At 39.3% G+C, this 26,828-nt stretch overlaps 1 protein-coding gene across 2 annotated transcripts in view; it reads right to left on the bottom strand.

Annotated features, from left to right (window-relative positions):
- The window catches only part of Cpvl (carboxypeptidase vitellogenic like), a 102,419-nt gene that overhangs the window by 9,462 nt on the left and 66,129 nt on the right, over positions 1–26,828 (bottom strand). For both annotated transcript variants that reach the window (XM_010628288.3, XM_010628290.3), the window contains one exon: positions 16,402–16,584. In XM_010628288.3, the coding sequence (XP_010626590.1) occupies positions 16,402–16,584 (183 nt within the window). The remainder of the gene's footprint in view (positions 1–16,401; positions 16,585–26,828) is intronic.

Genomic DNA, 26,828 nt, shown 5'->3' on the forward strand with positions numbered 1-26,828 from the left:
AGTATTTCAACACAACTTTATGCTCCTTCCACTGCCTCTGTCTCTACCTCACTGCACTCTCTACCTTATTTGTTCATTTTCTAGCTCTGTTTAACATTCTCACAAGCGAGTCTGTGAGTCTTTGGTTACACTTTAAAAGAATTAAAAGTTACTGTTTAAAAAGCAAACCCCAATTCACTCTTTGTTTTAAAAATACCACTAATTTTAAAAACCCATTTTCCATGGGTAGAAAAATCTTTAAATTTGAAACTTCTTAGTATTTATTTACATTTCATTTAATGAAATGGTTCTCTTTTAAATGTCACTAGGTTATTAAAAACCACTCAACAGCTAAGAGAAAATTATGCATTGTTGCCTAGCTGCTATACCTCAATAAATAGATGGGCTAGCCAATTTATATTTTAAATAATACAATAAATGAGCTCCCAGAACATTAAGTAAGTGCATATTTGGGTAGCTTAATTTAGAAGCATTTTTTCCTATGTTAATCGGTCCTCTCTAATGAAATAGAACTACATGAACTAAGAAGATTCTTGGCAAATAATCAGAGTAAAATTGGGAGTTGCTATTGTTTATTATTTCCTTTGTTTTCAGGAAGCAAGCAGTGAGGTATTTTTTAAGCAAAGGAAACAAAACAAAAACCAAGAATTCAATTATTTTTGAAAAGGAGAGGATGCTCTCATCAGGACTGGGATAATGAAATTCTCCAAGTCCTTGCATAAATTTGTATTCCAGAATACTTTTTTTCCTCTCTTATGCAACACAGAAAGGAAGCAATCTTTAAATAATGCCTTCTTCAGTTTGAAGGGAATTATGTTGAACTATTCATTATCTCAGCATGTCTAGTCAACTCCTACAAGACACACTGGTGTGTGCAAATGGTGAGTAACCACAGCATTGTATAAGAGATACACACACACACACACACACACACACACACTCTCAGAGGCAGAGGAGAGAGGTACAGGGATGAGGGAGGGGCCAATCTGATTTTCATTCACTGACCCTTCGCTCAGTGCCAGGAACTGTGGCAAGGGTGTGCAACCAACACCTTATTCCTGTCCTCAAGATGTATGTAGAAGGGGAAGGCAGCAGGACAATGAAAGAGTTAAATTATGGAACCCCAGGTGGTGCCTGCTATGGGAGATGTGCTTGGAGCAGGGAGAAGGACGTGCTGGGGCAGGGTCCTGGCTGGCTGCCTGGAGGGGCTGCTGGAGACAGAAATAGTTTTAGGGACGGGGAGGGGATCCCAGTGGACTCCCAGTGTTGGGGAATGAAAGGGGTTTCCTGTTGTCTTGGGATTCTAACTGGGAAGGAGGGTGAGGGTGAGAAAGAGAAAGCAGAGATGAGATCAAGTATCTTCACTACCAGAGTAGACATGTGAGTCTGGACCAGGTCTGTAAAAAGGGGCAGATGGGACGGAACGTGGGCCTTGGAAAAAGCGCAGGAGACGGCTTGAGCTATGAGGAGGGAGACTGGTTAGGACCAGCTAAGGAGGATGCTAGAAAAGGAAAAATAGGAAACAATAGCAACTTAAAATACACATTTGAAATGTATCTCTTTAAACGCCACGGCCAGAAATGGTTTCATTTTGGAGTTTATAATGTGGGATAGCCCTCATGAGTATTTTTAATGTTCTCAAAGTGCAGCACTATTTTTATTGGTTTGTATAAATGCAGTGTTTTTCTTTTCAAGTAGTTCTTTGTGGTTTCTGTGACAAGAATTAGGAAATGAATCGAATGAGGCCAATGCGGAGGATATCAGAGAACAGATGTGAGAAATGCAAGGGGAGGACCTGGGTGCAGGAAACTGCACCATTTTCCTTCTGCTTGACTTTCCGGTATGACTTGAGGCCAAGCAACTGACAAAATCACTTCTCTTCCTCGGCTCAGCGGACAAGTGATGGGCAAAAAAGGATTCTGTCAAGGTCCAGGTTCTTCTCCTGAGGGGAGAAGTCTGAGCTTGCCTGAAAAATTAAGACATAAGCTGAAACCTGTGGAATTTTTTAGTTGTTTCTTACCACTGAGCCACTGTTGGAAGAACTGCATTGAAAGCTGGGGAGGGTGGTAGCCAACCTCAGCACAGGATCCCAGAGAGAATAATACATCTGTATGAACAAAGCACCACCAAGAAATGGGCATGACATGTGCTCCACACCCCACTGTGTGTGTGTGGACACTAGAGTCCTTTAATCGGATGGTGGTCAGGAAAGAAGACAGGAGACAGCAAGGGAAAGGATACAGATCATGAATGTTAAAGTCATTAATTCCTCCTTTGATTTAACAAGCCTAGGTGAAAGAGGATGAGAGAGAAATCCAAATGTTTGCTGAAATAATGGAATAACCAGAACACTTAGACATGTCTGGTAAGGACACAATCATCTCGGAAAACAGAAATTATCTAGTGACACTGAAACAGGCACAAAGAGATGTGCACAGATGTTCACAGCAGCACTATTTGTAGTAGCAAAAAGACATAATCCAATATAATCACACCACAGAATACTATATAGCAATGAAAAAGAACACAAAACCGACCATATCACCTGGGTGAATCTCAGAAAACAATGTTGAAGAGCACAAGTATGTTACTGAAAAATAAAGAACAATTCTTCTTATATGAAATTAAGCACAAAAAGGAAAATATCATTTCCAGATAGGTCTATCTATAGTAAGACGATTGATGCCAACAAAAGGAATAAGATAATAACAAAATGTGTGATAATGGTTAATCTCCACAGGCATAGGGTAGGCAAGCTACTGGTAATGAGGAGGGATACTAGTTAGTATTTTTTGATCTTGCTGGTAAATACAAAGGTATTAAGTATCATAATTTTATCTAATACAAGCATTATAACTATTCTTCTACATGTATGAAATATTTAATTTTAAAAAAGAAAACAATGCTGATAAATGTTTTCAAACTCACAAAAAATGGATCTTTAAAAGATTCAATATGCTTTCTGCTTCTCCCCAACATAGAGATGATGAGATGGACCCTATGCCACCAAACAGTAGGTGGGAAGGACAGGGAGAAGCAACTGAATTGAACAAAGGAAAAAGTGGGAAGTCCCTTCCTGCAGCAGCTCCAAGAAGACAGAGCTGCTGCCAGAATCTGAACCTTGGGACTCTGGTTGCTGCACAAAACAATACATATTAGGAACAAAAATAAATATCCACCTCTCCATGCTACATAGCAGAAGAACAGGAAGTTGCCAGATACTTAGGGCTTTTGCTTTGATAGCCTGTTTCTAAGTAAGTGGTTATATTTCCCTTCTTCCCTGTTTCCATATGTTAGAAACTTAGCACAAAGAAAAATCATTTTAAAAAGCTGGATGTGCTTCATTTATTGTCAGCAGGGATGTTTGGAATTATTGTTAAACAATGTTTTAGAAATATCTCTGCTCAATTTATCCACTTTTATTTGCTATTCATAGGTTGCCATGTGGCCAAAACGTCAAACACCTCTTTAGCCTTCTCTGCTGCTTCTACCTCTCAGCAAGAGTTTCCTGGTTTCCATGAAGCTGTAACTGGGCACAGCCGCAGTAGTTCCAGGCCTATCTGATAAATGCTACTGAACTCACTTCATCATTTGAACTTTTAATACATAATATCCCCTGAGGACTACATGAACAGAGGGAAGACTTCTTTATCGTGAAAATAGATGAATGCTGGGAGGCGTTCGTAAGAGCAATAGGAACAGATATTTATTACACACCAAGAAGGGTGTCAAGTAGTTTGTAAGCATTAACTCAGTGCATCCTAATAACAAATCTTCCTGTGTGTGTGCACGTGCAGGTGTGTGTGTGTGTGTGTGTGTGTGTGCTCACGCACGCACGCGCGTGCATAAGTTATAGGTCCCTCTGGCTGTCCAGGGCTGGAGTCTTACAATAATGTTTTTAATATTCCAAACTGATTAATGCCTCACCCTTCTAGAAATACAAATACATAAATAGATAACCCTCATATCTGTAAGATTCCCTATGCATACCCAGGTCAGTGGATGCTCAAGTCCCTGGTCAGCACAATATTTGCATTATCACCTGTGCACACAGCCTATTGCATATCTTAAGACATGTATAGATTATTTATAACATTTAATGCCATGTAAATGCTATGCAAATGGTTGATAATCTATATTGATTGTGGAATAAGGACAAAAAAATAGTCTGTACATGTTAGGTATAAATGCAACCATCATAGGCTTAACTACATTTTCAGTCTGTGGTTGCTTAAATCCACAGATATAGAAATAAGGGATACAGAAACCTAACTGTACATACATACATATATAAAAATGTTATCACAGAAATGATACACTAAAACATAACTTTGTGATAAGGTTTATATGTGTGTGTGTACACATTCTATACATTCTATAAGAGTAACCAGTGGGCTTAACCAGTAGTGATGAGATAAAAGTTTCAAGGTATTTATGACAGTGCATGTGATATGAAAATATTTCTATCAATGCTAATGCCACTGTGATTTCTTGTCTACATTCAAAATGGAAGGAAATGCTACATTTAATAAAGAAATGCCATTTCATTTGCAGGTTAGCAAAACCGAAGATGTGATTCTTTTTCCCTGATAAATGCACTGACTCCTCAAATCTAAACCATACTTGTACCCCAGATTAAAAACTTATTAAAGTTCTTATTAAGTAATGAATGGTTATTAAAGAGCCTAATGGTTACCTAACGGAAATAGCAAATGTATTCATGACAGTGCTCTACACTCTAAACCACTGCACTTTTTCCCCCTTTGACATGGAATTCTATAAATCCATTAAACTGCCTGATCATTAACTGATGTCCAGGAATAAGTTCACTGTGGCTGGCGCAAGTGCCTCTGCTGAGAAGCACAACTCCGGGGGACACAGTCGCTTCTTTGTTAGAGGGCAGCACAGATGCGCTACTGAAAGTGTCACACACCAGAGCACATAATTCCAGTACAGCTCGGAGCTCTGCTGAGAAAAGGAAGCTCCAACTCTGAATAAAGGACTTTTCTGCGAGTCTAAATTACCAACGGTCTATCAGTGATTTGAGTGAACAAAGGCGATTTGTAAACTGACAATGCATGGCACGGAATGAAGTCTAAAACGTAGCTCAAGGTTTTGGCTGTGGACTTCGGAGAACCCGTGCTGTGCCAAGGGATACAAGCAACTAGGAGACACTTCTTTCAGTATGATGCTTCAGAGCAATTGCTGGTTTGTTAAGAGTAAAACTAGGCTCTCAAATGACTGGTTGGCCTATAAGTAAGTGAAATAGGTCAGGATTTAGGGCAGCCTTTAGGAATCAGGATGCCATTTTCTCCTCACATAAACCACACAGGGTTCCCGCGAGACGGAAGCACGGCAGTGTCAACAGGCAAAAGGCAGCAGACATTAGGGTTCCCCAACCCAATGCATGTTAGAATCCCCTAATAACCTTAAATGCCAGTGCTCAGTTCCTACCCCACATTAGTAAAGTCAATCTCTTGGAGAGAAAGCCTGGGAATCTGCACCTGCAAGGACTCAGGCCTGGAGGTTAAGGGAGAAGTAGTGGATTAATGATAGCTGCAAACTCTGCCATTCTTTTTCCCCCAAGAAGAGTCTTGCCTTACTTTGTGATTTACTTTGACTGACGCATGGCAATGGAAAGAATATTCTAGGACTCTGGCACTGGCACCTTTGACTCTCAGTTTGGGAGCACAGCTGCAGTTCTGTGAAGAAGTCCTACACAAGAGGCCACAGCAAGGCAGCACTGGAGAAGAGAGGACCCATCAGATGTCCCACCTCCAGTAGACCTCCCAGCTGAATGTAGCTGTGTGTGTGACCTAAGCCTCCCCACTGGGAACCAGAACCACCCAGCTGAGCCCATTCAATGCACATAATTGTAAAAAATTATAAATTGTTGTTTTTAAGGTTTTGTGGTGATTTGTTATGCCACAATAAATAAACGAAAAAAGAAAATGTTTACTGACAACCTTTGATTCTTTTTTTTTGAAAGATCAGTTGTTGCAGTCTTGGAATATTGATCTGAGTTGAAAAGCAAGGCCTGATGGATCTTTCTGATGAAGATATAAGACATAACTACAGAAAGCTTAGACAAAATCGTGTATCATGCCAACAAAGGAAGACCAATTTCTCATGGGTCCTCGGCAAACTGCCAGCTCCTTCTGTCTGTGCCCCCATTCCTGAGAGCTAGCAAGCACATTGTCTGGGTGGCCTTCATGACTGACAGAGAGATGTGCTATGCATCCCTTCTTCAGGGGCAGCAGACAGCATTTGGCTGTCAGCCCTTCAGGGGGTGGCCTCAGCTGCAGAGTGGCCTTTCCCAAGGCAATGCCACTTTTGCAGCAGCTCACATCTGGTGACTGAGCAGCTGGGCACAGAAAGGCCTGGCTATTTTGGCCCAATATGGAAATGCCTTTCTCAGATCTCCCTGCAAGTATGTCTGGCTTCCCCTAGTTATGTCAGTACAATCAAGAAGACCTTCTGGAAACCCACTGTTCATAATGTTCCCAATGCTGTGTAAAATTCTAAAAAACTGAAATGTGGACAGGAAATCCAAGAAGGGCAAGTGGTTAGTTCTACTATTCTCTCTGTGGATTGTCTGGAGAAACTTTCAAATTCTAGCCTTCCATTCTAAGTACTGTGGTGATTCTTTCCTACATTTCTGAACTGTTGGGAATCAAAGAAAAAAAAAACTAATGTTAAAGTCAGATTTAGGGAGGCACAGTTGGCAAGTGGTGGCTGGTGTTGCTTTCTCTCTGCATACGACACTTTCTCTAGCTTCTTTCTCCTCCGAAGTTGTGCTCTTGCCTTTAGGCAACAAAATGGTCTGTGGTCTGCATATGCTGCCAAGTACAGTGTAAACCATCGCCTGTCCCTCCCCGCTGCCACCACCACAGACTCTCGGGGAGGGTGGGCATGTAGCCTAGATCTGGCCAGTCGGAGTGTTCAGTCTCCTCCCTGCTCCACTGCCCACAGAGGCACTTAGAGATACCGTAGTGAGGTGGAAAGTTTGAGACTTGGGCTTCTCAGTCTTAGCTACCATTACTATTTGAAGCCTGAAGCAAATTTCTTAGGTAAAGCTTCTCTTCTCTCATTTAAGAATTAGTAAATGTCATGACACAGTTTGCAAGGTAGCATCTAGATTCCACAAGTTCCTGGATAAAAAGGTGCACGGCAGACCACACCTGAGCTCTTAAAAATGCTGAATGGTTGCCCTCCTTAGCAACTCCTCTGACCTTCCCCCATGTCCCTACAAAGTAATAGTTCTCACCCAAATGTTACAGAACTAACTAGTAACTAACTAGTTCACGGCTAGAAAAAGGCAAACCTGAAATTCAAACCAGCTCTGTTGAACACCACAGTCCACCTTCATCTCATTAACCACCCTCCAATGTGGTAGATCTGCTGAAGAGTCAGCTTTGAGCATGCTGTGTTCCTTCCCTTCTGTTTTTCTGGAAGTAACCTCTAGAATCCTCGTTTCTGTTGGAAGATAGGACATTTGGGAGAAGCCTTGGAGGAGAATGAGGTAGAGAATACATTTGAGGCCCACACAGCAAACCTGGGGCAGGGGCAGGGCTGAGGTATATGTCTTGGCAAAGGGCTTGTGTTTAGGGGCTGTATGTGCTACTACAACTGAGGAAGGGAGAAGGGTCATCAGCATGCCATGCACTTCCTGTGGAGACCTAGCTTTTAAGTTGGTGTGGACATAGGAAGTACCATCTCTCCAACAGGAAATTGACTCTCACAGTGGGATACCTCAAAATTTATTCCCCTTGGTCTCTAGTTTTACGAGTTGAGAATCGAGTGTCAAGAAGGTGGTCATATTAAATAGATGGGGAATCTCCTCCCAATAAAGCTCTTAAATGAATCAATATATATGTATATGTGTGTGTATGTGTGTGTGTGTGTGTGTGTGTGAATGAATCAAGATATGATATATATCACATATATTATTAGGATATATTATATATATAAAAATTTCCTAACATGAATGTATTATGTAATGCAAAATGCACTAATTTTTTAAAATCTCCTAACACAACACACTATTTCCAGGGTCTCCTAAGCCTAAATTCATCCCTATTGCTTCCATTTTAAAATTCTGGCCCCCCAAATGTGCTTCAAAACCATTAGTAGCTCCTCACGGCTTAAAAAAATTAATATATGTGCCTCTGAGCCCACCAAGTCCCCACATTCCCTTTCTGGTACTCTCCCAGCTCTCCTCCAAGCTCTAGACCATGAGCCAGAGGATGTACCTGGCCACCCCCTGCCCAGCCCTCTTTTATCCATGGCCTTATCCCACGTGTTTTCTCTGTACACTGCCCCACTTCCAGGATATGTTCTTTGATAATACCATAAGTTCCTAGATAAATCCACAAGCTTTCCTACCACTGGATGAAAGTGGACTCAATACCAATTAAGCTGAAGTACCTTTTAAAACAAGCTGGTATTCTGTGTCTATGGAAGGTAGGAATCAGGTGTGAAATCCATTATTTCTCAGGCCTGCTTTAATTATGGCAGATCTCAGCTGCCTCGGTACATATACTGCTGAGATTCTATCATTTTAGCAGTGGGTACGCTCATGGGTAGAAAAACAAGGGGCTGTAAGCTGGGGGGGCTGGAATCTCATCTCAGCAAGGACTAGAAATACGAAGAAGACTTTTGGAAAATCATTTAATCTCTAAGTCTTTAAGCTTTCAGGTCTTTATCTGGAAAATGAGATCTAACGTTAGTTTCGATTAGACAATGCTACGAGCTGAGATAACCCATGTTGCAATGACTGAATAAACTTGAAGTGATATTGATACTGAAAACATAAAATAAAAAATACCAACGGCTCAAAGTACAATAGGGAAAATCAGGTTTGTTGTTAATTATTCAAAACTCATGACAGCAGAAGCCACACCTGCCAAGATTTGTCAAGAATGAAAATTTGTTGTGTAACATAAACCTCATGGAGTCTCAAAAATATCTTTATTAAAATAAAAGCAAAATAATGGAAATAATTGCTTTAAGGCATTTAGCTTAATGAAGTTTAAACTAGAAGCAAACTATTAAAGAAATTTATCAGTGTGGTTATAATTCTGATTAAAGATTTTTAATCCAAATATGGACTCAAAATGTCTTTGGGGCTGACATGACAACTTGATGATATAAGCATAAAACAGCATGCATTTCAAAAGCAACGAAAACATCAACCTAGGCCAGCAACTTTAAAATCTGGAAAAGGGCAAAGAAAGACCCTGAAAGGCGCAGCAGGGTGGCCTGGACCATGGTGACCATGGAGATGGCCAGCCAAAGAGAAAGGATCAGACCTTTGGGACCAGAGATAACATTAGAAAGCAAGCACTCATGGCCAATAGCCAGGCATGATCATCCATGATCTCAATCAACCCTTCGTCTAGCAACTGCACTTTACATGAAATCTCTCTCTCTCTCTCTCTCTCTCTCTCTCTCTCTCTCTCTCTCTCTCTCTCTCCAGGTACAGTTATAAACAGAAAAAGAGATACATACTCAAGTACAGGTAGGTATAGAGAGAGCTATGACATTTGCTGAAGGCTGCTCAACTCTTCTGTATTTCTGCTGAGTACCTTTTGGCATTGGTAAAAACAAATAGGCATTTTGGGGGTTTTGCTAGAAGATCTCTTAGAGATAATTCATTCTATACCCTGCATTTGACAGACAAACGGAGGCTCAGAAAGTCTGAGGCCTGAGATGACACTACAGGCAGGGTCTGATTCTTAGAATGGCATGAATACCACAGACTCGCTGTCTTCTGGGTCAGAGCCCACAGATAAGCTCAGAACACTCACGCTTCACCTGTCCTGGGAAGGCTGCACTGGTGTGCACGCACGCACGCACGTGTGTGTATCTGGAGTTGTGGGGAACACAGTGCTCTCTCTCAGTCTCTGGTTGCTCCCCTAGGAATGCTGTCACCTCTTGAAGTGGACATTTTAGGTAACCACAGGGAGACAAATCTACTTTGGTTTTGATTTTTTAAATCAAGAGCTGTGGTGGCTGGCAGAGAGAGAGTGTGCTTTCTTTTTTTTGGCAGACACATACCTGCGCTTCTGTTTTTCTGTGTCTAATACTGAAAAGTAAATCCGTGGCTGAGGTTCGTTTTCTTCATTATCAGACGCCTGACATTTGGACAGTATTCCCAGACCCAAGCCTCATAGAGAATGCCTTTGTTCACATGGGAGCCATTTCTTCCTTCATTCCTCATCTCCACACACCCCCCCAGTCCAACTATGAGGCACTCAGGGGGAAGGATCTGGGCCAACATTTAAAAATCACCTACATAAAATGCAGATCTCTTGCTGTGTGGTAAAGTGCTCCCTATCACAAACATATGTGGACCCTGCTTCTTTTGTTATCCAGTTTTTGGCAGCCAGGGAAGCACCATTTCTTCTCGAAATGTGTTTTGCATTCATAAGAAGAGTCAGCGGGCTTAGTGTGATATTTGCCACCGGCATCTGACTCGCAGCCAATTCCTCTTCCCACCTCTGTGGCACACGCTGCCCTGAAGCAGCAATCTGGCCTCCCAAGCTGGACGCTTTGTGCAGAGAGCCAAGCAGGACACGTGTGCAGCGCCAGGCCCTGGAGCGTTGCACAAGGCTGATCAGGGGACTCAAAAAACAGGTGGTGGAGGCAACATTCAAGGAATCTGGAGGAAACCCTGTGTGTGCTGGTGCACTTCTCATCAAAGAGCAGTGCAGGGACAGGAGATGTGACAGTCCATCCCTCCCTGGCAGCTCCACATTCGTATTTGCCTTGAATACCAGAATAATACTATTTTTACTTTCCTCTGTGGGTTGATTTTAAATGACATATTTTCCCAGATCTTGAATTTTATTAGTTATAAATTATACTTGTTAATGACCTAGGGTTAAAAAATAAAAATAGCAAAATTTTCTATGAGTCAGGCAATACTCTATTCTTATTAATTTCATTGAGTGCCATCAACAGTTCTATGAGGTGCAACAGACTAGGGGCTTAAACGGGAGGAATTTATTTCACACAATTCTGGGAGGCTGTGAGGGCCAAGGTGCTGGCTAGTCCAGTTTCTAGTGAGGATCATTTCCCCAATTTGCTGATGGCCACCTTTTTGTTGTATCCTACAAGGCAGAGAGAGCACAAACCAGCAAATGTTCTAGCATCTCTTCTCATAAGGACACTAAATCAGAACCTGAGCCTTACGATTCTAATCCACCTTAATTAACACCGATAAGCCCTATCTCCACATAAAGTCCTATTTGGTGTAGGGCCATATGAATTTGAAGGGAGGGGCAGAATTCAGTTTTGAAATTGAATAAGTGAATTAAACAACATACCAGAAAGAGCAGTAGACAGGATACAAAATCAATACACAGAAATCAGTAACATTCTTGCATGTCAATAAAGAAGGCACTGCAAAAGAAGTCAGGAAAATAATTCCATTCATAATAGTTTTAAAAAACATAAATTCCTAGGAATGAACCTAAGCAAGGAGGTGAAAAACTTCTATGATGAAAATTATAAAACTCTGAGGAAAGAAATTGAAAAGGATATTAGAAAATGGAAAGACATCCCTTGTTTTTGAGTCAGTAAAGTTAACATTGTTAAAATAATTGTATTGCCAAAAGTGACTTATAGATTTAATGCAATGCCTTTTAAAATACAACAGCATTCTTCACTAAAATAGAAAAGATAATCCTAAAATTTGTTTGGAATCAGAAAAGACTCAGAATAATCAAAGCAGTCCTAAGAAAAAAGAGAGAAGCTAGAGGCATCACAGTACTGGATTTCAAGTTATTCCATACATCTGTAGTAACAAAATAGCAGGGCACTGGTATGAAGACAGACATACAGACAAAATGGACTAGAACAGGTGATATAGAAACAACCCCATGAAACTACAGCTACATGATTTTGTGACAAAGGGGCCACAGAAATACTTTGAAGAAAAGGTAGCCTCTTTAACAAATGGGAAAAAATTTTAACTTACAGAAGATTGAAACTGGATTCCTACCTCTTATGCTGTACTAAAATCAAATGAAAATGGATCAAAGACCTAGATATAAAACCAGCAACTGAACCTTTTCGAATATAACAGGGGAAACACCTGAAGCCAAAGGTACAGGCAAAGACTTCTGGATAGAATTCCAATACTACAGGAAATGATATCAAGAACCCACAATGGGATTACGTCAAATTAAAAAGCTGCACAGCAGAGGAAACAACTGACAGAGTAAAAAGACAACATACAAAATGGGAGATAAGCTTTGCTAGCCACTCTTCTGACAGAGGACTAATATCTAGAATATATACAGAACCAAAAGAAAAACCCCAAATGGCCCATCCAAAAACAGGCAGATGAATTGCATAGAAAAAAAGATGTTCAACGTGTTCAGTCATTAGAGAAATGCAAATCAAAACAACTTTGAGAGTTCATGTTACCCCAGTCAGAAGGGCTATCATCAAAAACATAAAAAGCAACAAATGCTGACAAATATATGGGGAAAAGGAATCCACTAGGGAAATCAGTATGGAGATTCCCCAGAAAACTAAAAGTAGAAATTCCACTTAACCCAGCTATACCTCTGCTGGGTATATTCGTGAAAGAACTAAAGACATCAGACTATAGTGATACATCCATAATCCTGTTTCTAGCAATGCAATTCACAATATCTAACCTCTAGAAATGGCTTAGATGCCTGTTAACACAAGAATCAATAAAGAAAATGTGGTGTGTGTGTGTGTGTGTGTATATATATATATATATATATACACACACACACACACAATAGGCTACTATTCAGCCATAAAGAAAATGAAATAATATCATCTGCAGGGAAATGAATAGAACTTTTGATCAACAGTCTTATTTCTCTGGAAATAACTAAGACTCAGAAAGTTACATATCACATGCTTTCTATTACATGAGAAACTTAAACTATAAATTAATAAAATAAGAGATCACAGGAAACTAGAAGACTCGGGATAAGGAAGGGGATTAAGGGATAAGGGAAGAAAAAGAGAGGGACTGAAAGAGATCAAGATATGATATATGCACGTACCAATTCACACAAATGAACATCACTATCTTGTAACAGAAACATACACTAATAAAAATACACACACAGGGGAAACCCACTTTCCGGTCCCCTTTCTGTCTCTCTCAGACAGAAGCTTTCCTTCCTCAACTACAGAAGAATAGAGAAGTAAAAGAAATGTCAATAGACAATATCAAAACTGAAACATGCAGAGAAAAAGGGATGGAAATAGGGCTATAAAAGATAAAATAAAAAGGTTTAATATCCCTATAAGTACAGCCTTAAGGAGAAAGGCAATATTTGAAGTGAGAATGACTGAAAAATTTCCAAATATAACAAAAGAGTTCAAACCATAGTTTCAAAAAACCCAAGAAACCCAAGCAAGATATATACATGTATTACCATGTTACGTACAAAGCGTAAAATTTCTGGAAAACCAAAACCAGGAAATCTTAAAAGTAGGTAGGAAAAAAATTCAAAATAAAACAAGGACCACCTTCAGAACTGGTGTGCAAGTCAGAGGACAACAGAGCAATATCTTTTTTTATCTGCTGAAAGAAAATATCTGCCATGCTAACATTCTGTTACATAGGAAATCTCCTTCGCAATTAAAAGGGACAGAAAGACATTTTAAGACAAAAACAGGGACACTGTTGTCACCATAATATTTCTAAAATAAACACTAAGGAGATTTATTTAAGCCAGAAATGTAAGAAATGAAGAATAATTGAAAAAGGGAGAATATGTGTGGATGACAGTCAGTGACTACTGCTGTATCAAATGCTGTAAATAATGTCTGTATCTAAACTAGATACAGATTTTTAAAATCAGAAAAAGCAGGATAGAGAGTAAAAAAAAGATTAACTGCTCTGAAGAGCTTACATTTGTCTGAAAAGTGGTGACATTCTAATTTATATTAGATTAAATGAGGCTAGAATTTATATTATATGTTAGTATTATCACTAAACACAATGAATAATTTATTGCTAACAAATCTGTCGATGAGGAAAAGTAAAATTATATAAAACACTTGAATAATACAGAAGAGGGCTAGAGATTTAGGTCACGGGTGCCAACGCCTGCCTGGCAAGCTCAAAGTCCCAAGTTTGACCCCCTGTTCCAAGAATAATAAAATAAAAATTAAAGGCTTGAATAATACAGAAGAATGCAATATGAAAAAAGAAACACAGAGCATATGGGACAAATAGAAAACAAATAATAAACTAGTGGATTTTTAAAAATCAGCAATTATATCAAATGTAAACGGGTTACTTCAATTAAAAAATATTGTCAGGATCCATCAAAAATAAAACCCCACTACCTACTGCTTCAAAGAGATACATTTAAATATAAGGGTATAGAAATTTCAAAGAAAAATTGAAAAAAAAAAGATATCTCATGTATGTGCTTTTAAAGAAAGTTGGCATAGTTACACTACTACTAACAATTTAGACCTTAAGACTAGAAGCATTACTACAGATAAAAAAGACATTGCATAAGAATAAAAGATTTAATACCAGGAATGTATAACATGCCTATAGTTGTATTTAGTTAACAACAAGAAGTAAAAATGGATGTAAAAGAAGAAACAGAAAAATCTCTACTGTGAGATTTTAACAGATCTCTCCTGCTAAACTAATGGGACAAATAAAGAACTAAGATGGGGGGAGAGATATGAAGAAATGAACAACAAAACTGTTCAAAATTGTCCTACTTGACATATAACACATTACAACCAATGACTGGAGAATATATACTATTTATAAGTATACAAAGAATATATATAATATAAATATAAATATGTATAATATAATCAGCATTTAAAGTAGTATTTCAAAATGTATTAGCAAATTTGAAATGACTGAAATTATAAAGGATATGTTTTTTGACCACAGAGCTGTAACAGAGTATGCTTTCTTAGTCTTGAAATAAATGCAAGAACAGTAGATGCAAAATGTTAGGAAATTGAGCAATATGATTTAAAATAATCCATTGGCCAAAGGGGATAAAACAGAACAGAAATTATATTCTTTTAAACTGTATTATAATAAAACCATTATGAATTTTAGGGTGCACTTAAGGCCAGTCTTAAGAGATTCAACATATTGAATGCATCTATTAGCAATGAAGAAAGGCTAAAAATTCATGTTCTAAGAAAAAGCTAAAGAAAAAAGAGTATTAAATCACACACTAGAAAAATAATAGTAAGAAGAAAATAAGATAAAAGCACAAATTAATAAAACAGAAAGAAAAATACAACAAGGTCAAATAAGACAAAAATTGGTCCTTTGAGAAAAATAACAGACTTGTTATATCTCAGGCAAGAGAGGAACAATTACTGATGTTATTACAGACTTCAAGAGACATTAATTGACCATAGGATGACATTATAAAAGCAGCTTTATGCTCATAAATTTGAAATTTTAGATAAAATAAATTTCTGAAAAAAAATTACAGCCTCTGAAAACTAATACATGAAGAAATAGAAAGGTGCTTAATCCCATATCAATCGTAGAAACTGAATCTGTAATTTAATGCCTTCTTCAAAGAAACCATCAGAGCAAGGAGGCTTCCCCAATGGCTTCTTCCAACATTTGAAAGATCTAACTGAGACACTTAAAAGAGGGAAGATGCTTCCTGACTTGTTTCACAAAGCCAGAGTGCTCTTATTCCCAAAATTGAAAAGGATGTTAAAAGAAAATTACATGACTAATGTTTGATTCCTGAAGTTGAGATTGCACATCAGCTACAGAGATTTTGTCCAAAGCCTGCATATGTGATTCAAAAGTGTGGCCACAGATCTGCCAGAGAGACTCTGCGGACACTTCCTTTGTTAAACTCCACTTATTTCCCAAATAGACTCTTGCTAATCATTTTCTCCTTAGGCCAAGTATTGTCTTTTTAAATTATTTTCTTATCTCCTGAACAAAGTCTAGACTGTCTCTGCTTTGACATCAAGTCTTATGTACTTTTTAATTTCTTCTAGTACAGGGGATTTAACCAGGGCTGCACTCATGCTAGGCAAGTGCCCTACCACTGAGCTACACCCTCGGCCCTTTTTATTTTACTGTGAGACAGGGTCTCACTAAGTCCCTAAGTTGTGCAGGTTGGGCTTAAACTTGTGATCCCCCTACCTTAGCCTCCCAGAGCACTGTGATTATAGGTACGTGCCACTGTGCTTGGCACTATTCCTATGTACTTTAATATAAACTTAGACCACTATTATCTGTAGAAAGTTGGGCTACAAAAGAAACATGTTGGCTGCTATATACATGACTTGCTTAGGCCAGCTGTCTTACTGGCACTTGGGTTTTAGTTTCAATCCTACTATCTCATTTCCAGGAATGTATGTCCCCAAGTGTTTTCATACCTGATGGAAGTCACCCACTTGCCGGACGTAACCAGCCACTTCACTATCAGATTTAAAGATCTTCCAAACTTTTCTTCCTATCCTGTGGTATTGCTGGGTCCCTTTCCAGTCCATGGTCCTCAAGAAGCGCTCTGTCAAGGAAGCTGCCACGATGATGTCAAGCTGGCCATTGTAGAGCAGAACCTGAAATGAAATCAAGCCATCAGAAAACACAAGATTCAGAAAATGAAGTCAGTGAACTGATATGAACAGAAAGTGAGCCATTGAGAGAGAAAAGGAAACTTCAACTTCTCAGGTACAGTGCTCAAAGAAGCCAGCCTGGCGATCAGAGTGTCAGTTCCTTTCAGAGGGCCATATATACCAGCAACCTTGTTGCAAGCACTGCATTTTTCTAAAGGTTTTATTCTTCATAGTAATTGACAAAGGGCTGCTCTTGGTTGCAAAAATATTTGTGTTGTATTATCTAGGGAAATATATATTATGCCTGTATGTGTGCTTCACTTGATTGTATAGCTGGGACTCTGATTGTATTTTAGTGAAACTATTTAATACTATACTTAGGATTTCACAAGACTTGAATTTCATTAACTTCACATTCAGACCCTGCAGGAGATGGCAAATGGGGATTTCTCTCAGGTGTTGCTAATCCATATTGCTCTGTCCTCCTACAATGAGTTCAGTAACAACTATAATTTTTGAAGCAGAAAGACAGATGTGGCCTCAGATCTGTCACCTATCAGAAGAAGCTATACCTGCTATTTCACTTCCATGAAATACTTTTCTTAAATATGATGCCACTTGTCAAATGTAAGAAATGTCCTTTAGTCCCCAAATGCAATCTCCCCCCACAAACTGATGGATATCATAGGAAAAACAATGCTGAAGTAACTCTTCCCTTTACGCACCAATTTTCAACTTGAGTGAAAAGATTTAAAAATCTTGAGATTCTTTGTTCCAGTAATCCCAATTTATGGAGTGTATTCTATAAAAATAAGCCCAACTAGGTAAAAATTATATAACTATATTCATTGAATGTCATTCTAAGAACTCAAAACACAACCTAAAAGTCTTATAATCACTAAGTAGTTCAACAGGAGTAGAGGAAATCCACTTGATATTGTAAACCCATTTAAAATCTTTGAACCACATCACAATGTGAGAAATGCTTATCTTATACGCGACGTTAAGTATGAAAGTGGAAAGTCAAATCTAAGGTATATATCACAGTTATGAGTATAAAATAGGCATATCCATTTACATAAACAAAATGAAGTTTGAAAAAAGTAATACAATTGATTTAGGTGGTAGAAATCTGAGTAATTGCTCTGTTTCCTACTCTTCTTATGTTATGTTATGAAACTAACAGAATATTAGTCAAAGTATTGACCCTCTATGCAACAGAATGGTTTTCCCTAACTCCATGTGACCTTTGATCTCTTCAGAGGCTGTGATTGGGGCTAAGTACAGACTTTGGCTGACTCCTCAATATGGGTATCAAATGCTCCCTGCATATGTTTCCAACTCTTCCTTCATGGTACAGGCTTCTTGAAAGGCTTAAACATAATTAAAAAGCCCAGGACTTTTACACACTCCAAATCCTCAAGCAGCAGCAGGACAGGACTTAGACTAAGATGAAAGAGCTCTGGGCCTCTAGTGCAGAACATGCAGCCTTTCATGTTACAAGTCACCATTACCAGCCCACGCTCCTACACAGACACCCACAGGAAAAAGTTCTGATAGATTTAAAGCTTCTTTTAAAAATTCTGCTCAACTACATCAACAAAATATTTGCACTGTTTATAAGGCCTTGAGTACCTATGGCCTATGCAAAACCTTCTACAGCTGTTTTGGCCAACAGTATGGAAGCAATTATATATGATGGGTACCAGTGAACAAGGCCTAAATACTTTGCCATTCTAGGAAGGCCTGATTATAGATGGTTAAGAAGGATAATCACGTATAAAGCAATTCCTTTAGTATCCGTTCAAAATGTGCTGATTAATAGGCAAATATACAAATATTTATCTATTTTTGTTCTCCACAACCACTATATGTAGCCTGCATCTTCTTCCAGAAGATCCCTTCTAGCTCCCTTTACAATCAGTACTATGTTTGAAAGTCAATGTGAATTTTCTTTTATTTTGAAGGGGCAATAGCAAAATCCACAAATTACAAGAAAAAACAGGTTTATAGGCACGGGAGTACAGGATCCATCTGTTGAACTGAAATGAGCTATGCCCCTTCTTGTTAAGACTCGTTAAAACAAGAGCACCAACTCTCTGGAACAAAGCAGTGGAGGTCTGAACTGCATAGTTCTGTGCATGCAATATGTAAAAGGCCTACCTTTGGGGGGCAATTGGAAATCCATTCTTTGCAAAGCAAAGGGCATTTAAGTCAAATGCAATAACAACAAACAGAATAATGATTGTGATGCTTGGTCTTCTTTGTCATTTTGACTGGACTAGAAGATGCCTAGAAAATTGGTTACAGCTCACTTGTGGTTATGTTTGTGAGGATGCTTCCAAAGATGAACAACATGTGGGACAGTGAACTGAGGAAGAGAGACACATCTTGAATGCGAGTGGCACCATCCAATGGGCGGGGGTCCTGGATAGAACAAAGACGGCAAAAGCAGGAGTAAACCTGCACATGTGCCCATGCCGGGCCTCTTGAGTGGGTGCAGTTTTTGCTCTTGCCATCACCGGTGGATACCAGACTCCAGACTCTTCATCCTTTAATGGCAGACTCGCACCAGTGACTCTCCAGGGACCTCTGGACCTTTGGCCTCAGAATGGGACTGCATCATTGGTCCCTCAGAGGATCCCAGATTTTGGACTGGGCAGTTACTGGTTTCACTGGGTCTCCCCCAGCCTGCAGATGGCCAATGTGTGACGAGCTTCTGACTGTGTGTGGTATTCTAACACATATTCTCTTACAATGATATAGATTCTGTTGGTTCTATTCCTCTGAGAATCCTGACTAATGCAATGATCAAGCAAAGTGATTTTAGAGCTGGCATTAAAGGTGGCCAGCATTCAATATAAGAATCCCAGTGCTTTTATTTTTATTGAAATTTATACGTATTCCCTTAACTCCCCATAAGAATATGCTGTGCCTGCAGGCTGCCACTGTAGGATGGCTGGGTGAGTGAGAGGCTGCCTGTGAGTGGAGAAGCCAGGTGTGCGTGGCTGTGTTCCTAACTCCATCCTGACCTTCGAAGTCCCAGGGCAGCACCAAAGCTTGACACACTGGCCGAACATGAAAAGCACGCACTCACCCACTTCTCTCCCTGTAGGAGGACCAACTCTTCTCCCTGTCCGCCCCAGACTGAGGAGTTTCCCAGGATGCAGGATGATCATTGCTAAAACTGGGACAGTCTGGGACAAACCTACCCCTGAGGCTTGCTGGTATTTTAAGCAACAAGCTCTAAAGCCAGAGGAGTAGAGACTGAAATGAATGCAGCTTTCAGCTATATTTCCCTTGTCAGAGTGATTGGAACACAATAGGAAAGGACTGGCTGGAGTTGGAGTTGGTTTCCAGTGTTGTACCAGGCAGTGCCTGGAACTCTCACTTTCCTTTCTGGTTAGCTGTGAGGCCCTGATTAAGGAATGAAGGCGTTCCTGTCAGAGACTTTCCTTTTAGTCCCTCAAGGGCTGGCTGGTTAAGTCACTGAAATAGCTGGTTATGCAGTGACAAAGAAAAATGTTTACTATATGAAAAAAATCAATGAAAACCATGATTCTATTTGTTTTCACTCTGTAATTATTACATTTAAAACGTGCTTCAAACTTAGGGAAGAAAGACATCAAAATCCTGACAATTAAGACAAAGTATGGTGAATTTGTTTTAGCTTGACTGTTGTCTAGTTTTTTTTTTTTTTGTCAATGTGGTTAGAATTTTTTATATTAAAAAATGGCAAAATGAAAAATAATTCTAAGAGGCTATGTACTTTTGACAAAAGATGGTCTTTTAGGAAAAATAACTTGGAATAATTAAAATGTTACCAGCATGAAACCAGAAGTTTTCATGATAACTTTTAATTTTTGTTCATAGGCAATTTTTAAAAAACACATTCCACAATTGAATCATTTATGAGAGATATGAGCAGGTTTTTGGATCGCAGGCTTTTTTTGTTTGTTTGAAATAAGGTCTTCCTATATGTAGTTCAGGCTGGCTTTGAACTCATACCAATCCTCCTGCCTCAGCCTCCTAAGTGCTAGGACTCTCTCAGCATGCAACACCATGCCTTATATAAGCATTTTTTTTTAAACTTTGTCAAAAGGTAATGATGAAAAATGCGCTTTTATTTTTTAACTTTCAAAGTGCTTTCACTGGCACATGGCTTTATTTTCATCTCCTTCATGAAGTAGGTACCATAAAGATTACAACTGGCCATGTTCACTTTGCTGTTACAGTAACCGATACAATGAGGTGCCAGAAGGAGTCCTCGATCTCAGAACTCCCAAACTCTTAACTATAATTATGTCAGAAAGGAGTTTGATTCTTTCAAACTAACAAGCATTCGTTGACTCCTCATAACTAAAGGTTTCATGCTACCAAAAGCCCCTGGAATCTGAGAGCTATGTGAGTGTGAGACACAGTCCCCGTCTCCTGTTAATAAATAATCTTGGCCTGCTTGCCCCAGTGGGCCGACATCGCTCATTCCATTCCTCTCTGAGTCTGGACAAGGACCTCACAGTTGGTGGTAGAAGCCTCACTCCTGCTGTAGGCAGTGGCCTTCTTTAAACTGCTGTGGAATTCTATCAACTCAAGGACAGGGACTCCTAATGCTTGCTGCATTTTCAACTTTTGCACAGTGCCTGCTCCCTCCCAAATCTATCGACAATCACTGGGTGGATAGTTCTAATATTTAGAGGCTTTGGACAATGCAGTTCAGTATCATCTGCTGTTTTTATTTGTCCATACGTACTCTTTCCTCTCTTGACTATACTTCGGGCAACCTTGTTCTCAGTGGATACAGCCTCAGCGGTGCCTGTCCATCATGCCACACTGCCTGCTCCATGTGAAGGATGAGCACATAGTTCAGTATCCTGCTGTTTTTATTTGTCCATACGTACTCTTTCCTCTCTTGACTATACTTCGGGCAACCTTGTTCTCAGTGGATACAGCCTCAGCGGTGCCTGTCCATCATGCCACACTGCCTGCTCCATGTGAAGGATGTGAACATGGCAATCAAATGTTTTCTCCTAGAAAGTGGGTGGGGGCACAGAGGGTTCCCCGGAGAGTCTGCCCACTGTTTTGCTACTAGATTCCCAGGGTTTTCCCTGACTTGTCTTGCCTTTTCTTCCATGAATTCTGTGACCCATCTTGTCTTCTCATCAATTCCTCTTAAGCTTCAAGTAATTAGAGCTGTCTCTGTTGCTAAAAACCATGAAATACAAATGCATACACCACTGGACCAGTGCCATTCATACTAACACGTGGTGACTGGCAGTACCCAAACATGTGGATTAACTTCCAAGAAGTTCTGTCCCCTTTTCTGGGTATGAAGATGGTAATATCTTTGCCAAATTGCAGTGAGAATCAATGAAAATATGTACTCAAAACTCTTAGCCCAGAGTTTGACATGGGACAGGTGTAGTGCATTTGATTTTCCCCTTCTTGAGCAAGCTGATAATCTGATAATGATTTCAAAGACTTTCATTTAAGCAGTCTTTCAAAATAAACCTTCAGAATATACAGATAGTGTTTTTGTGTCTGATACCTGGTTGTCTCTTTTGGATACAGGCCAACAGCAGGAGGACATTCAGTCAGGATAAACTCTGTGTATTCAGACTCCTAAGATCAAATACTCTTCACCACTAATTTGATACACACTGGCAGTGGTTCCTCAATCTTTCCTTGAAAGTTAAAATCATAAGTTAAAAAATTATTCCTCTAAAGACACATTTAATTTTGAAGCATGGAATTCAAGATCACAAGGGATTTCCCGTGTTTAAATGCTAGAAAAGAGAATAGCTTTTTAAAGGAAAAATTCTAGTAATATTAGTGCTCTCTCATTCTTATGTTGCAGGAGCTGTGCTAAGAATTTGGCAACACTTTCAGAAGACAGGTGTCACTTATTCCACTTTAGACACAAGCAGGCACAGTGCAAGGTGAGCTAGTGTGCCTGTCATCATCCACTGTGACAGACATTCAAGTCTGTATTTGCAGGAGTTCAAACTGTCTGCTTGTACGCCCTCTTGCACGGCCTAGGGTCACCACCCCACAAATGATACACCAGACAGTGGTCTGTTCTATGTATATAAAAAGAAGGGGCAAACCTAAAGCGTGACTCTTTGGAATGAGGGGTAGTTTAGGGCAGTGGTGGCAAGCCTACAGCCTGTGTGCTGCAGCCAGGTGTTTGTTATTACTGAAAGCTCTGAAAGGGTCACCATCACTGGTTTAGGGGGCAGATTCTAGCTAGGTTTGCATCCTAACTCTACAACTAACTAGTAGAATTATACTGATTAAGTTAATCTATCCGAAACTCAGCTGCCTTATCTGTAAAGTGAGTATAAGAAAAATAAATGTGAACCAGGAGAATTACATAATATAATGTATGTGATGCTCTGAGCATTTCTGGCATAGAGCAAATGTTCAAAACTGAACATTTTTTATAATGGTGTTAATCAGTGTCACCACATTTGAAGCAAGATAAACTACGTAACAGCTCAACAATTTCCAAATTCCTGTGGGTTACATTTGTGACTTAGGATATCAGAAGTAGAATTTTAACATAACTGTACTGTGTCATTGATTTGACACAACAGCAGAAGCGAATGAAAGCCTTTAACTCCAGCCTGGCCCAGCCCACCAAGACCTGCACTTACTAAGAGTGATCTTGGAAATGTCATCTACTTCCTCTCTCTGTGAAATGGAATATCCATATCCAAGAGTTGTTGGAGGAGGCATACAGGAGGAACAGGGTTTTACCAATGTTTTTATTGCTCTTCAATAAGATAAAATACTATGTTTAGCTTGAAGATATATTCATTTCATTGTAATAGCTTTTTTTTTTCATTTGTATGTCAGTGTTATGGACTGAATGTCTGTCTTTGCATCTTATGTTGAAAACCCCAATGTCATATTAGCAGGTGGGGCCTTTGGAAGGTAATCAATTCTTGAAGGTGGAACCCTCTTGAGTGGGACCAGTGCCCTTATAAAGGGACTTCAGGGAGCGCTCCAGTGCTCTTTTCTGCCATCTGAATATACAATGTAGTAACTGCAGCCCCAGAAGAGGACCCTCACCAGAAGTGACCTTGCTGGTACTCTGATCTGAGACTTACAGTCTTAAGAACCATGAGAGATAAATTTCTGTTGTTTTCTAGCTACCAAGTATATGGTAGGATGAATAGGAGCCCCAGCTAAAACAGCCAACATCATAATACTGGGAGGTCTGACCATACTGGGCCTGTATTTCTACTGGGCCACTGAGAGCTGACAATGGGCAGTGGCTCTCCCCATCAGACACAGCTTCATCCCTCCCTAGTGTCCTTACACACAGGGACATAGGGCGCTTGTCACTTATTCAATGCTTGTTCTAATGTTTGGGGACTTTTTGTTTTTTAAGAAGAGATGTTTCTGTCATGGGGGGGATCAAAAGATCAATAGGACTCAATTCAATTCTGTTCATTTATTTCCTTCCTGGAGCCACAAGCAGTGGAGTGTCACTGCCATCTGAAACCAACAGGAAGTGGCCTTTGTCTGAGTTGGAGAAAAGTGCAAGCTCACTTGGGTATATAGTATGCTTGTTTGCTTGTTTAACCAGCTCATGTGAAATCTCTATTCAACAAATATTTTTGGAGAGCCAAGGGACTGAGTACCCAAGCACCAGATATGAAAAGAGGTGATCCTTGTTCTTCTAATATAGGTGATTAAAAAAAAAAAAAGAACTTTTCAAAACAGTGAATAATTAGAGCAAGTTTGCTTTTTCTTCTTGAAATTTTCTTTAGAAGAGGGGCCAACAAAAGTCAGTTTCACTTTCTTATAATCCTATAATCCCTCCTAAAAACTTGTTATTTTTAACAAACCATAAATGTTTCAAGTTCTAGATATACATACATCAGTAGTTTATTCATAGATTTAACTCTCAGCCAGAAAACCTCTCCTCTGTATAGACTTTATAAGCAGTATCAGATGACAATTATTTTACCCTTTACCTTTAAAGTGTAAATATTTTTGAGGAAGACAGAAAGCAACCAACTATATGAGTCAAAGACAACAGCAGAATAATATCTTACAGACTTATCTGGAGAGACCCTATATCCTCTAGACTCAGATTTCCACTTCAATAAACTTAGGGGATGCCACCAGATAATCAAAAAACAAGTTTCAGGCTTTTTACACACCCTATATAATGGGAGAGAGAGTTTGGGGCAGGGCTGTATGTAGATGTGCATTTTTGTGTATTTAATTGTCGTCAGTATAAAAGTATAAAATTGAAAATAAACCACCCAAAGTCCATTTACTGACTTAAACCTTACCTTTTTGGGTTGTTAAAAAGCACAACAAAACACAACTTATTCATCACCAGCAGAAACACAAATCTTTTCTCCTTGGGGTCCACTTACTCCTCTACTTATTAGGAAAATTACAGAAAACTGTGCAGGAGGAGGCTTTGGTCTTTGAGTACAACAGGAAAGCAAATGTGCTTTTGTGAGAAGGCTGGATTTTTGTTGTTGCATTTTTAGATGAAAGATTTATGTTTGTATTTTGGCCCATTTACAATACATCAAAATACTTTGCAGACAAAGTTATGCTCTTTTTCCCAATGATCTAGTGACCTTAATCTCTAATATTTTGTGGTTTCCTGTTTGGGGAAATGATTGAACAGCAGCCTAAGCTATTCCAGGCTGCACGGCATTCCCAGTTGGCCTCTATTTGTCTTACTTTTGAATGTTCTCCTGTTCACTAATCAAAACAATTTTTTTAAAAAGAAACTTCCCTACAGATGCTAAATCAATGAAACTCCTAAAACACAGCCCTCCACAGTTCCTCTTTAGCTGCTTTACTTATCACTCTTCTCTTACAAACTCCAATGGAGTCAGGAGTTGTTTCTGCTTGAAGCAATTAGCATGACCCTACCAGAGCTTTTCCTCTAAATAGAAGAGAATCAATTTCACCAATATCCAGCTCAACAAATGATAATTCCCAGGAGTCTCCCAAAAGCTCAGTGGCCAAACAAAAACATTAACTCAGCTGAGAAGCATAGCTTTGAAGAGGAAGGGTTGTTATCCTTTCTTTGGACAAGGGCTTGGCCCCAGTTATCCATAGCTTGCACTTTCAGCCCTTTGTCTTCCTGGTGATCTAGCAGGGAGTTAAGGATGTGATACTCAGGAAGCCTATGTCCCACAGCTGCTCAGAGAAGACTGGTGTAGAAAAATAATGCAATTATTGAATGAAACAACGGTCACTTCTGCAACCAAGTTTTTCTTATATAGAGGGGTTTGATTTCCAAGTTTAACCAAAAAGGAAGACAAAGAAAGAGGGAAAGTGAGCTGAGAATAAACACCCACCATGTGCCTGCCAATACCCTACAAAGCGGTTTTGCCAGCATTTGTAAAGAGAAATGAAAGTGGAGCAACATGTCTGAATATCCAGTGATTACATAAATAATATCTTATGGCCAAAAAAAAATTATTGCTGCTTTCTTGAAACTTCATGCTAAATAATTTTAGCTGCTTTTAGATGGGAATAAGAAGCAAAACCAACTTGAAAAGGATGCAGAAAACCACCCCTTCAACCTGAGAATCTTTAGAAGTTTAACAACCTGAAACAGCACACTCAAAATGACTTAATAATGACCTAAAATAAAGTTCGAATATAAGTCCTGGAAGTCCAATCGAGGGGAGGCTTTTGCTCTTTCTCTGATTTCAGGGTCTATACTCATATCCTCTGTCTTATCCTCTCTGCTCTCAAAATCTTCATTATTAATAACTGGCTTTGAATGAATTGCAAGTATCCCAGGAACAGATTTGCCAACTTCCCAAACTAATCTCAGAAAAGAATTGTCCTCCCTGGTTTCCAGAGGTCAGCTTCAAGGTCACACTCAAAGTCATATCCACAGTCTATAATGTGCTTGCCAATGCTTTTACTCCACTGGCAGATGAGTCAAGAGCCCAAGTTCTTTTTCACTTTTCACATCATTAAATGTATTCAATTAACAAGTATACATCTGCACACAAGCCAACCAAACCAGAAATAGCCTTGCAAATAAAAAATGCTCTAATTTATAGATAGTTAAGTATATACTGACAACTTACCCTGCTCGATCCAGTGGCTAGGGAACACTTAAAATGTGGCTAGCCCAGATTGAGATGTTCTGTAAGTCTAAGGTACACGTCAGGCTTAGGAAACTTAGTACAAAGAAAAGAATATAAACTACCTCAATAATTTTCTAGTATTGGTTGCAAATATATATATAT

This window comes from Fukomys damarensis, unplaced genomic scaffold (genome assembly GCF_012274545.1).
Source record: "Fukomys damarensis isolate Sample0158 unplaced genomic scaffold, DMR_v1.0_HiC HiC_scaffold_4, whole genome shotgun sequence".
Classification (NCBI taxonomy): domain Eukaryota; kingdom Metazoa; phylum Chordata; class Mammalia; order Rodentia; family Bathyergidae; genus Fukomys; species Fukomys damarensis.